The sequence below is a fragment of the Schistocerca serialis genome, chromosome 3, assembly GCF_023864345.2.
Source record: "Schistocerca serialis cubense isolate TAMUIC-IGC-003099 chromosome 3, iqSchSeri2.2, whole genome shotgun sequence".
Classification (NCBI taxonomy): Eukaryota; Metazoa; Arthropoda; class Insecta; order Orthoptera; family Acrididae; genus Schistocerca; species Schistocerca serialis.
The window spans coordinates 577,348,928-577,363,688 of NC_064640.1; the positions used below are offsets into that span (position 1 = coordinate 577,348,928).

Sequence of the window (14,761 nt, forward strand, 5' to 3'; positions counted from 1 at the left end):
GTGCTGCACTGGGACTCAAACCCAGATTTCCTGCTTATCGCGAGCAGTGCCTTACCATTAGGTTATCTGTCCATGACTTGCATGGTTGATGACATATGATTTGAGTCAGGCTGTGGTCGTGCTCAGATAGCCAAATGGTAAGGCACTGCTCGCAATAATCGGAAAATTTGGGGTTGAGTCTGGGTCCGGCACAAATTTTGACTTTTACCATTCCAGTATACAACTGATGGTAAGCCATATTCGCAACTGCGAATGCATGTAATGTATTTCATAACAGTTGTAAACACTGCAGTGCATGTTGCTTCGGCCATGCATGCATGTCTAAAGGAACATTACATCGTAATAAAGAATAATACATACACTTTAATATCGTATGTTTCTCTTGTGGTTCATTATTTCTCTCACCAAAAATATGTTTATCAAATTTCAATTCATCCCATACATTACTCATATTCGATGTCTTAGAAAAATTGTCAATTGTTTATCTTAATGTATTAGAAAAAATTTTTATTAGGGAAAATATTTTTTTTTATTTTTCCATAACGAATAAATTTAGATTTATATATTAAATATTTTTTCTATAAGAATGGAGTCCCCACTTATGCTCTAATGTAAACAATAGTAAATTCTTTAAGAAACTTAACGACACAAAAATACATGATTTGTAAAACTTTACTGGATGTCGTTATTAGAAGACTAAATATGGACAAAAAATTGGTTATAACAAAATAACGTGTTTAAAACTATTTTTCCAAACAAATATCGAAAACTAGTAAGGAGATGGATTTTCAGTTTTTTAATATGAAAATATTAAACTGAGATATAAAGGAAGGGAAAACAAACAAGTAGATTATAATGAATAACATGACAAAATTTTTAAACTAAATATGAGGAAATGATTTGAAACTTTTATATCTACATTTTATGCTTGAAAATTAACGATGTTTTTCTTTGAAATTTATAAAAAGGCTTTGAACAAAGGATGTGACTGTTCAAAATCATTGGTAAAAATGCTCAAAAAGTGATGATAATGTTTGAGGAAAACACAAAAGACGTTGAAATGACTGAAAAGATGACGATCGTTTCTTGTGTGTTGATTTGATTTTTTTATTATAAAAATCTGACTTTTTGACGAATGGTGTGTACTGCTTGAAATCTCGTGATTTTTTAATTGTAGTCCCCTGATTTCTTTGTAAAAGTTACATTTTGCATAATATATCTACTCTTAACAACACTGAAATCATTGTAGACAAAAATATTTTTACATAGTGCACTTAAATGTGAATTGTTTTATGGACACAATAGATATAAAATTCTCCATGTTTTTAGTTAACAAGTATGTCGGAGGAAATTATCTTCATAGTCTCCTTTCAGTTTAAATGAAATGAATGAATACCATTCTTTTCCTTTGACAAACAAAGATGTACATTACAATTTTCACATTTTTACTCCACGACGTCCCTTGCATTATGGAAATTTGCACATAGTAGGCACTGCGCCATTTTCGTGAAGAGGCAAGTGTTGTGCTTCATCATACTGAATCTTTACAGGAGGCCTAGTTTCTCCTCGTTGCCTTTGAAGAGGAATATCTGAAGGTGTGGCAGATGCCCGCACTTCTCCCCCCTTTATTGTTATTATTATTATACTTATCGTTATTGGAGATATCCTTCCCACTTATCACCAGAACATCAGTCACATTCATCCTGATATTTAGGAGATATACGTATTATTTTCTTCATTTTTGTGATCAATTACTTTGGCACTTGTCCTGTATTCCGGTCAGCTCTGTACCACAGCAAAATCAACAGCATGGAAAATTACTCTGTATCTCCATTTCTTGGATTTTATAAAAATTTTGTAATATGACAGCAACACGTCAAAAAGATCAACTCCACCTATGCTAGGGTCGTAGAGTTTTACAGTCTTGGTTCGACAAGTAGTATCATTTATTTGTTTCCTTGTATCAGCGTTCATCTTCAGTTTCTCCTTTACCAAAAAACTTAAATCTACAACAACTGTTTTCTTGTCAACCCATTTTACCAGTGTTATGTCATCTGTTGTTCAATTATTTTGTGAAAATCCTCTTCCCTTCTACAGTGCCTTCTTGTCTTTCATTGGATGAGGATTAGCAGACTGGATGGCCCTGATAATTCCAGCATTACACGTTTTCTTATTTTGGTACTTTGAAAAATCTTGTATGAGGAATTTATTGGAATACCTACTGTAGCAAGTAAATTGATATAGACTGTTTATTTTACAGGTGACATGGAGATGGTTTTATCCATGTGTTGTTCACTAGGAGAAAGCTGGGCTGGAAACCCATTTCTCTGCAGTGAATATCCCAGTCCTGTTGCTGGAATACCAAGAGAGCAGCAGAGTGTTTGTTTATCAACCATTGAAATTTGTTGTACTCGAACTAAAAGGTAATGTGCATAACATGGATTCCTTCATTGTTCATCATTTGTTTCAGATGATTGTTTTGAATACCTAAGTCACTCTTTGACTGCATCAAATTGTTCAAAAAGAAGAAAAAATGAAACGAGCACCAATGTGCTATTGTCTAACAGAGCTGTTGTTCTCTAAATCTTCGTTCATACACTGCATAGCACTGTGATTTTCATCGCAAATGTTATTTCCCATTGTATCATGTATTATGGTTTCATCTCATACCATTCATGTCTGGAGTGTACAAAGAATGACAACTTAAATGCACATAGGCATACTGCTGTTAGTATGATCTTGTCTTTACTGGTAATAGAGTGATGTCTATGGGGCTTAGTATATTTGTAGTTTTCTCATTTAATACTGCTTCTTGAAACTAAGTAGGGTTTTGTAGGATGGCTGACAGCTATCTTCAGGCATCTAACAGTTCAGTTTTTTCAACGTTTCCATACATAAATCAAATGACACTGAGACTATTCATGCTGCTCATCTTTGTTTACATTTAGTATCCCCTGTTAATCCTATTTGGTACGGTGCTCACACACTTGAGCAATATTCTAGGTGTGTTGTGCGGGTGTTCCGTAAGCATTTCATTTCTAGACTGGGTGCGTTTTCCCAGTACTTTATAAATGAACCGAAGTCTACCACATGTCTTACCGAGGACTGATCATTCCATCCTGTATTCCCGCAAACTACTACATCCAGGTAGTTATATGAGTTGACAGATGCTAATTGTGAATCATTGCTATTGTTGCCATACTATGTTTCTGAGTTTTGTGAAGTGTACAGTTTCATAATTCTGAACATTTTAAGCAAGCTGCCAATCTTTACGCCGATTTTAAATCACATCAACATCTGATTTAAAACTTGTGCAATTGTATTGAGGTGTAGTATCATTATAGACTAATACATCATCAGCTAAATGTCTTAATTCGCTATTAATATACCACACCAGGTTATTAATACACTTGATTAATTACATTACTTGTACAGCAAGACTCCCAAAACACTACCCTGCCATACAGCTGAAGTTACTTCTACATCTGCTGATGCCTTTCTATCCAAGATAACATGCTACATCCTCCCTATCAATAAATCCTCAGTCCACTCACACCTTTCGTTTGATATCTCACATGGTGGTACTTTTGTTAATAAACATTTGTGTTGTACTGAGCCAAATGCTTTTTGGAAGTGAACAAATACTGCATCTATCTAATTGCCTTATTCAGTCACTTTCAAGGTGTCGTATGAGAAACATTGGGTCTCTCATTACTGATGTTCTTGGAATCCATGCTGATTGGCATTCTGTTAAAGATACCTCAATATGTTTGAACTTGTTAAAGGTACCTCAATATATTCGAACTCTGAACATGTTCCAATATTCTACAACTGATAGATGTCAATGATATTGGACAGTAGTTTTGTGGATTACATCTGATATCCAGCTTGTAGATGGGTGTAACCTGTGTCGTATTGCAGTCACTGGGCGTAGTTTATTTTTTGAAGGCTCAGTGGTAGGCCTATACTAAGAGGGGGTCAGACTCAGTCTCTACAGAATCTGACTGGCATTCCTATCACTCATCTTCACTGGTGCAAGACTTATACTGGGGCAGTACTCTTGGCTCTACCTTTGTGAAGGTAAATTTGAAAATGGAGTTCAGTGGTTCTGCTTTTGCTTTGTAAGTGTGCAGACACTAACTTTGTTGCTACTAACAGCCTGCATATAAGCCTAGAATTTATTTGGGTTTCATGAGCTTTCAATAAGATACGTCTCAGATAGTCACTGTAGGCTTCAAACATTACTCTATTGACATCCATACATATTTAATTTGTCATATATCCTCAGTTTCATTATGATTTGTATTAAACCTATTGTGCAGTTGTTGTTTCCGTAGAAGTTTTTCACAGAGACTGTACACCAAGGAGAGTCCCTCCTGATCTGAACTGTACTATGTAATCTTACCCTTGTACACACCACTATTAAAATTCTCTGTCTCTGCACAAGTTTTGAAAGCTTTCAGAGGCATTAGAAAAAAGAAACTTTTTACTTATCTTCATTTCCTCTTGTTGTTGGCGCAGTCCTTGAGTCTAGGGGTACATCCATGCAGCTGAAATTTTGACTTATAGGGTTCCAGATGGCTAAATAACTGATGAAGTACTATCTGTTGCTATGATTTTCTTTTATTTTATCCCATTCTTGTTCCAGATGGCTAAATAACTGATGAAGTACTATCTGTTGCTATGATTTTCTTTTATTTTATCCCATTCTTCTATGTCACATCAACTTCATGATTTTCACTTCAGAATGCAAATTACATTGTTGTTGACAAGATTAGAAACATGCATTTCCATCAGAGGCATGCCCACTACTACTTACATTCTGCAGTACTAACTGTATTCCAAAGACTTTACAAAGCGAAATGAGTTTACATACTTTCTTGACAACACAGGAATCATCATAAAGATATAACATTACTTTATAAATGAATCCAGAAATAAATTTAATAATTAGCATTAGATTGTGTAATTAATAATATGAATTTTAAGTATGCCAGATATTTTGTAATTTGAAATAATTCTAAAATAAGAATAACTTTAACTGTATGTACAGAGTACTAACAAATTAATTTCTTTTTATAAATTTTAGCCTGAAATATAATACATCATATACAAAATCCAATGAAATCCATTTAGTTAAACAGCAGGTGCCAACTACTGCTCAGACCCATACACAGCACATGATGGTCTTCCCTCTGGGTAGTGCCATGTGGGCTTCAGGAGCCTGGTCTTCAAGAGACTGTACATTACAATCTTACCAAGTCTTGCTGCAATATTGCACAATGAACATCCTGCTTCTCATAGCCCTACTACACAACCTTGTTCGCACCCAGTGAGGTGTTGACAATGGTGTCTAACATCAATTCATCACATCCAATCTCAGAGGTAACTAACACTCACTGTCGTTACAGCATGTATTTAACTCATCGACTTAATAATGTTTTTCCCCATAGTCAACCCACTACTTACTATTTAAATTTCCAAAAATCAGCATGTTGTCTTACACACTTTTCTCAGAATTATATAATCTTTTGATAAGAATTCTTTATAAATCTATCCTTATTATTTATTGAAGTGATGAGGAGTGAATGTAATACTGTTTTAGAAGTTTTTGTTGGCATGGTATGCCTGAAAAACTACAGGCATGTGCAATGCCACCAGACATTTCTTACATTTGTACCATGTATCACTTTTCTCCTTCCTTGTTTGCACAATGTACAATTTCTGGAGATGTTTTCTTTCTGGGACTGGGGGGGGGGGGGGGGGGGGGGTCTGGCAGATAAACATAACAAAACCTGAAAATCAATTGCTTATACCTCTCAAAATATTGAAAGAAGTCCAATGTGTCATACAACACTAAATAGATGAATTTCTCAACTTTCCATTGTTATGTGACATGTCATGCCATGTATTAACAGAGAAGAAGAAACTCTAGCTGCTAAACCTGTCTCACAACTGGCAATGTAAGAGTATACTTGAAGCCTGTGACCAGCTGTGAGCCGGCTGTATAAGCTAATGGGTTAAAGAAAACCTAATTTGCAGTTTGCATCCTCTTAGTGATGCTAATAGCTCCACTCAAACATATCTGGTGCAAAATTTGAATAGACATCATCTTTCAGATGTAGAAACATGTGTACCAACTTCCGTTTATGTCGCACAACTTCTCCTTGATGATGTGATTTTTTTCTGTCACTGTATGTTTACAACATTTCAAGAAGGAATTCCTGGAATCAAAGTTTTGGAAACCTGCTTGTTTTTTTATGTATGTAGGTGACACTTTTGTCATATGACCACATGGAAGAACCAAGATGAATGACTTCCTCATAAGTCTTAGTTCCATACACCAGGACATCCCCTTTCAGGCTGTCCTGATAAAAAGAAGAGCAAACAGCATGTTGGCCCATAGCATGTACTGGAAGAAGACCTATGCTCATTTGCAGACAGCTACCACCACCCAGCACAGAGGGGTGACATGCTCACAACATAGGTAGATAGGGATCACATCCTATTTTACAATGAAATTTTCAATGAAGAACTTGACCATCTGAGGACAGCGTTCCAGAAGAACAACTACAACAAGTGGAAAACTTGGACAGCCCTACATCCTACATCCACTGTACAAATGGCAGAAACAGAAGAGACACCTCAGGAGTATGCGGCCATTGTTTTTTATCCTTTTTATGGCTCATTATCTGGAAAGATAGGACAAATTGTCCAGTAACAGTGAACAAAGACATTTTTCTGCTCACCAGTGAAAACACAGTCACTGCTGGGTTATATCAAAGAAGACCTCAGACTATTGAAATTATTGGTCTCTCAGATACCATACCAATATGGCAAGACATATATGTAGGTCAGATGGTGCATACTGTTGCTGAGAACATGAATGGCATACCACACTGCAGCAGCCTAACAAGTACACAATCATGGATCATGGCCTGTCACAATTACAGGGGCTGGGTTACAACCTTACTAAGGTTCTGACACAGCATGTAACTTCCGCTCATCAAAGAATCCATCAAGACTCATTTCAGAGAACCACTGATCAATCATGAATGTGGGTACATCCTTAAAAGTAGTAGTAGTTGTTGTCATTGTTGTTATTGTCTTTGTCATGGTCTTCAGTTTGAAGACTGGCCTGAAGCAGCTCTCCACACTACTCTATCCTGTACAGTCCTCTTTATCTCAGGGTAACTACTACAACTGACGTCCTTTTGAGCCTGCTAACTGTATTCATTTCTTGGTCTTGCTCTACAATATAACTGCCCCTCCCCCCAACTCCCACCAATACTAAACTGGCAATCCCTTGATGTCTCAGAATGTGTCCTACCAACCGGTCTCTTCCTTTAGTCAAGTTGTGTCACTATTTGCTTTTCTCCTCAGATTTTATTCTGTACCTCATTGTTAGTTACATGTCTATCCATCTAATCAGTATTCATCTGTAGCACCACATTTTGAAAGCTTCTATTCTCTTCCTGTCTGAACCGTTTAATCTCCGTGTTTCTCTTCTGTACAAGGCTATACTTCAGTCAAATACTTTCAGACAAGACTTCCTAATGCTTAAATCTATATTCAATGTTAACAAATTTCTTTTCTTCATAAACACTTTTCTTGCCATTGCCAGTCAGAATTTTGTATCCTCTCTACTTTGGCCATCATCAGTTAGTTAACTACACTATATGATCAAAAGTATCTGGATACCCCGAAAAACATATGTTTTTCATATCAGGTGCCACCTATTGCTAGGTGCTCCATATCAGCAACCTCCTAGTCATTAGACATCGTGAGAGGGCAGAATGGGGCACACTGCAGAACTCACGGACTTGGAATGTGGTCAGGTGATTGGATGTTACTTGTGTCATACGTCTGTACACAAGATTTCCACACTCCTAAACATCCCTTTGTCCACTGTTTCCAATGTGATAGTGAAGTGGAGATGTGAACGGACATGTACAGCACAGAAGTGTACAGGTCAACTTTGTCAATTGACTGACAGGGACTGCTGACCGTTGAAGAGGGTCCTAACGTGTAATAGCCAGACAAGCTGCTCATAAGCCACACATCACAATGGTAAAAACCTAATGACACCTCACTTGGTGTAAGGAGCATAAATATTGGGCAATTGAACAGTGGAAAAATGTTGTGTGGAGTGACGAATCATGGTACACAATGTGGCAATCTGATGGCTGGGTGTGAGTATGACGAATGCCCAGTGAACATCATCTACCATCATGTGTAGTGCCAACAGTAAAATGGTGTGGTTGTGTTTTTCATGTTTTTCACATTACAGACCTACATTGATGTTTTAAGCACCTTCTTGCTTCCCACTGTTGAAGAGCAAATCAGGGATGGCAATTTCATATTTTAACACGGCCTGTGATGGAGTGGTTACACAAGAATAACATCCCTGTACTGGGCTGGCTTGCACAGAGTCCTGACCTAAATCCTATAAAAAACCCTTTCGGATGTTTTGGAATACTGACTTTGTGCCAGGCCTCACCGACCAACATCGATACCTCTCCTCAGTGCAGCACTCCATGAAGAATGGGCTGCCATTCCCCAAGAAACCTTCCAGCACCTGATTGAATTTATGCCTGTGAGAATATAAGCTGTCATCAAAGCTAAGGGTTGGCCTACACCACAAAATTCCAGCATTATCGGTGGAGGGCGCCACGAACTTGTAAGTCATTTTCAGCCAGGTGTCCGCATAATTTTGACCACATAGTGTACATAAATAGCAAAACTCATCTACTACTATTATATTCTGATTTCCTAACCTAATTCCTTCAGAATCATCTTATTTAATTCAACTCTGTTCCATTACCATTGTTACTGTCCGTTCTGATCACCTGCTCTACAGTGTCCTTTGCATTCTCTCACAGAAATACAATATCATCATCAACTCTCAAACTTCTTATTTCTTCTCTCTGAACTCTTAATTCCTTCCCCAAATTTCCTTTTGTTTGCTTTACTGCTTGCTCAATGTAAAGATTGAATGACACTGGGAATATGTTACAATCCTGTCTCACTACCTACTCAATTACCGCTTCCATTTTATAACCTTTGACTCTTTAACTGCAATTATTTTTTTGTACAAGTTGTAATGAATATCTTGCTCCATTCATTTTGTCCCTGCTACCTTCCGAATTTGAAAGAGTATAGTCTTGTAAACATTGTCAAAAGCTTTCTCTAAATCAACAAATTCTATAAATGTAGGTTTGTCTCTTTTTACTTTATCTTCTAAGTTGAAGAATCAGCATTGTGTCACTTATTCCTACATTTATCAGGAACCCATATTTATCATCCCTGAGATCAACTTCAAGCAGTTTGTCAATTCTTCTGTAAAGAACTCATCTTAGTATTTTGCAACCATGACTTAATAAACTGATAGTTTGGTAATATGCATACTTGTCAGCTACTGCTTTTTTTGGAACTGGAATTATGTTGTTACATTCTTCTTGAAGTCTGAGGACATTTTACCTGTGTCATACATCTTGCACTCCAGATGGAATTGTTTTGTAATTGCTTATTCTTCCAAAGATATCAGTTGTTCAGACAATGTCATCTACTCCAGGGGCCTTATTTCAACTTATCTCTTTCAATGCTCTGTCAAATCCTTCTCTCAGAATTATATTTCTCATATCATCTGCATCTACATACTCTTCCCTTTCTATAATATTGCCTTTAATTTCATTTCCCTTGTATCCCCCCAACATATACTCCTTCCACCTGTCAGCTTTCTCTTCTCTGCTTAGTACTGATTTTCCACCTGAACTCTTGGTATTCAAAAAGCTGCTTCTCTTTGCTCCAAAGGCCTCTTTAATTTTCCTATAGACAGTTTCTTCTTTCCCTAGTTATGTATACTTATATATCCATACATTTGTTCTCTAATGATTGGTGTTAAGCCATTGTGCTCTTACTGTTAATCTCATTTTTGGACTTTATATTCCCTTTTACCTTCTTCAGTTGCTGAATTTTTAATTTTCTATCATCAAGTAAACTCAGTATCTTCAGTGATATTCAAGGCTTCCTATTCAGCCTTGTCTTTTTATCCATTTGAATATCTTCTGCCCTCACTGTCTCGTCTCTTAAATCTACCTCTTCATCTTCTGTTGTATTCCTTTCCACTATTTCTGTGAATCATTGCCTGATACTCCCTCTGAAACTCTCAGCAACATCGACAATATGGGAAAAGATAGATTGTTACTTACTGTACGGAAGACACGTTAAGTTATAGATAGGTACAATTAAAAGACACTTACACAAAGCTTTCGGCCACAGTCTTCACCAGCAATAGAGAAATATAGAAACACACACAGTTTATACACAGAAGCAAGCACACCTCATGCATACGTGACTGCCAACTCCAGCAGCTCAGGCCAGAATGCAGCTATCACATGGAATTACAGCAGTGATCTGGATGGGGTGGGGAAGGGATGGTAGTGTATGGTTGGGAGGACAGCCGAACACTGGCTGGGGGAGTGTGTAGGGGCTAAAATGCCAACAGGTACAGCATCAGGTGGTTGTGGGACAGGGAGGTGGGGAAAAAAGGAGTGAAAAGGAGAGAAGCAGGAAAAGATGGGCAGGTGTGTTGGCAGAGGGCAGCAAACAAAGAGGCTGGTAGACAAGAATGGGGAGGAGATGATAGGACGGGGGATGGGGGAATGGAAACTGTTGGGTGAAGGGTGTGGGGACAGTATGTTCCCATAGGTTGAGACCGGAATAATTATGGGAGTGGATAATGTGTTGTAAGGATAACTCCCATCTGCACAGTTAAGAAAAGCTGATGGTGGAGGGGAGGATCCAGATGGCTCAGGTAGTGAAGCAGCCATTGTGCATCTGGGTCTTCCATGGGATCTAGAAAGGTGGCACACTGGGTTGAGAAGGACCAGGTGAAATGGATGGCAGAGATGGTATTGAGGTTATGAAGAAATGAAGACAGACGTTGACCTCCTCCTCTCTGACGGCCCCATTTGCACCTCTGTCCACATTAAACCCACCAAGCACTGACAGTACCTGCATTTTGACAGCTGTAATTCCTTTCACACCAAAAAATCCTTCCCATACAGCCTAGCCACCTGGGGATGGCATATCTGCCGTTACAAAAACTCTCTTGTTCACAATGCTGAGGGTCTACATCTACATCTACATCTACATTTATACTCCGCAAGCCACCCAACGGTGTGTGGCGGAGGGCACTTTACGTGCCACTGTCATTACCTCCCTTTCCTGTTCCAGTCGCGTATGGTTTGCGGGAAGAACGACTGTCTGAAAGCCTCTGTGCACGCTCTAATCTCTCTAATTTTACATTCGTGATCTCCTCGGGAGGTATAAGTAGGGGGAAGCAATATATTCGATACCTCATCCAGAAACGCACCCTCTCGAAACCTGGCGAGCAAGCTACACCGTGGTGCAGAGCGCCTCTCTTGCAGAGTCTGCCACTTGAGTTTGTTAAACATCTCCGTAACGCTATCACGGTTACCAAATAACCCTGTGATGAAACGCACTGCTCTTCTTTGGATCTTCTCTATCTCCTCCGTCAACGCGATCTGGTACGGATCCCACACTGATGAGCAATACTCAAGTATAGGTCGAACGAGTGTTTTGTAAGCCACCTCCTTTGTTGATGGACTACATTTTCTAAGGACTCTCCCAATGAATCTCAACCTGGTACCCGCCTTACCAACAATTAATTTTATATGATCATTCCACTTCAAATGGTTCCGCACGCATACTCCCAGATATTTTACAGAAGTAACTGCTACCAGTGTTTGTTCCGCTAGCATGTAATCATACAGTAAAGGATCCTTCTTTCTATGTATTCGCAATACATTACATTTGTCTGTGTTAAGGGTCAGTTGCCACTCCCTGCACCAAGTGCCTATCCGCTGCAGATCTTCCTGCATTTCTCACCAAGGCTTTCACAGACAGGCACTATCCCCCAGGCCTAGTCCACAAGCAGACCTCTGCGCCATTTCTCCTCACACCGCCAATCCTCCCACTCCTCCAAGAACTGGCCACAAAGGAGTGCCTTCCCCATCACTTAGCACTATCCTGGACTGGAGCAACTGAACCACATCCTTTGCTAGGGCTTTGATTAGCTATCATCATGTCCTGAAATAGGGACATTATAGCTGAGATCCTTGCCACACCTCCTAAAGTGGTGTTTGATTGCCCACTCAACCTCCACGACATCCCAGTCCATCCCTATGCCACTCCAGTCCCACTCCATTGCCACAAGTATCATAGCCATGTGGAAGACTCAGATGCAAGACCTGCGCAATCCACCCGCCCAGCACTTCCGATTTGAGTTCTGTCACAGATTTATCCTGCCCCATCAGGGGCTGGGCCACCTGTGAAAGCAGGCATGCTCTACTGCAACCACTGTATAGCTTTTTATATTGGTATGACTACCAACCAGCTGTCCACCAGGATGACTGGCCACCGCCAAACTGTGGCTGAGAACACCTTTGGTATAACATGGAGCTGAGCATAACATGCTGCATCACTACCCGATCCATCTGGATCCTCCCCTCCACCAACAGCTTTTCTGAACTGCACAGATGGGAATTATTGTGACAACACATTCTATGCTCCCATAATAATCCCGGCCCCACCCTCCACCTAACAGTTTCCACCCCCTCTGTCCTATCATCTCCTCCCCATTTTTGTCCCCCAGTCTCTTTTTTTGCTGCCCTCTGCCAACATTTCCTGCATCTCTCCTTTCTGCTCCTTTTTTTCCCCCACCTCCACACCCCACAGTCTCCTGATGCTGTGCCTGTTGGCATTCTAGTCCCTGCCCATTCTGCCAGATGGTCATTCCTCTGCCCCCTCACCAATACACAACTGTCCCTTCCCCAACTGTCCCCTTCCCCACCACCTCCAGATTGCTACTGCCCTCCCACATTATAGTTGCATTCTGGCCTGAGCTGCTGGAGTTGGCGGTCATGTGTGCATGAGGTGTGCTTGCTTCTATGTATGAATGGTGTATGTTTTTCTGTTTCTCTTTTGCTGATGAAGGCTGTGGCTGAAAGCTTTGTGTAAATGTCTTTTAATCATGCCTATCTGCAACCTAAAGTGTCTTCTTTACAGTAAGTAGCAATCTATCTGTTTTCCTACATTTTTGATATTCCTACGCAAAGTTTCCATTGCCTCAACAACCTCAGGTTCTCTCAAATTATCCAGGTCCCATCTCCTTAAGTTCCTACTTTTTTTGCAGTTTCTTGGGTTATAATCTACATCTCAAAACCAATAAATTGTGCTCAGAGCCCGCATCTGCCCCTGGAAATATCTTCCAGTTTAAAATCTGATTTCAAAATCTCTGTCCTATCATAACATAGTCAATTTGAATCCTTCTGGTGTCTCCAGGTCTCTTCCATGTATACAGCTTACTTTCAGATTCTTAAATCAAGTTTTAACTGTGATTAAATTATGCTCTGTACAAAATTTTGCCAGGCAGCTTCCTCTTTCATTCCTTTCTGCAAGTTCATATTCACATACTATTTTGTCTTCTCTTCTTTTTCCTACTATAAAATCTCATTCATCTGCCTCAGTTAAAATTTCCCCTCTTTTAACTCTCTGAATAGTTTCTTTTATCTTATCATACATTCTTTCAAGCTCTGTATCATCTGTGGAGCTAGGTGGCATATAAATGTGCACTATCACGGTGGGCATTGGCTTAGCATCTGTCTTGTCTATGATAATGCATTCACTATGCTGTTCATAGTAGCTACCCACATTCCTATTTTCTTATTCATTATTAGACATATTCCTGCATAGCCCCTATTTGTTTTTGCATTTATATCGCTGCACTCACCTGACCAGAAGTCCTTTTCCTCCTGCTGCAACCAAACTTCACTGATTGCTACTGCCTCTCACTTCAACCTATCCATTTCCCTTTTTAAATTTTCTAATCTACCTCTGTGATTAAGGGATCTAACAATCCATGCTCCAACTCATAGAATACCAGTTTTATTTTTCCTGATGACAATATCCTCCTGAGTAGTTCCTGCCCAGAGATCCGAATGGAGGACTATTTTACCTCCATAATATTTTACCCAAGAGGATGCTATCATCATTTAATCATATGGTGTAGCGATATGCCCTCAGGGAAAAATAATGGCTGCAGTTTCCCCTGGGTTTCAGTTATTCACAGTACCAACACAGCAAGGCCATATTGGTTGATGTTACGAGGCCAGATCAGTCAGTCATCCAGACTGTTGCCCCTGCAACTACTGAAAAGGCTGCTGTCCCTCTTCATGGACCACATGTTTGCTGGCCCCTCAACAGATACTCCTCCATTGCAGTTGCACCTGGCATTGCACCTGTATCATTGAGGCTTGCAAGTCACCCCACCACAGCAGAGTCCATGGTTCATGGGAAGCATTGTTAGTAAGGCCTGGTAACCTACATTAATCTGATTAAGAAGAGGAAGGATATATCCCTCAATAAACTGACCTTAGTGGCAGGCGGAGGAACAGCAGAAGTTCCACCTGCTTGTGTACCTGGGTGAGAATGGAGGATGGAGCAGTGTGTCAGCAGGAAGAGTGGGGGAGGAGATGCTGAGCACAGACAGCAGACAGAGTAGCAAGTCAGAGGAAGGGGAGGAAGAGACAGAAGTGCCACACTGACCTCTAAGCAGTCAGTTCATCAGTGCCACTAATGACAGCAACATGGTCACATATTGAAATATGGTGCCTGTTGGATACTGACATCTGGCCATTCACCTGTGAACTATTTCATTAAGAAGCACAGCAGGAGC

The 14,761-nt window shown here is 39.7% G+C and overlaps 1 protein-coding gene across 2 annotated transcripts in view; it reads left to right on the forward strand.

Moving 5' to 3' along the window:
- The window catches only part of LOC126470467 (fibulin-1-like), a 660,942-nt gene that overhangs the window by 156,594 nt on the left and 489,587 nt on the right, over positions 1-14,761 (forward strand). For both annotated transcript variants that reach the window (XM_050098327.1, XM_050098328.1), the window contains exon 2: positions 2,261-2,423. In XM_050098327.1, the coding sequence (XP_049954284.1) occupies positions 2,261-2,423 (163 nt within the window). The remainder of the gene's footprint in view (positions 1-2,260; positions 2,424-14,761) is intronic.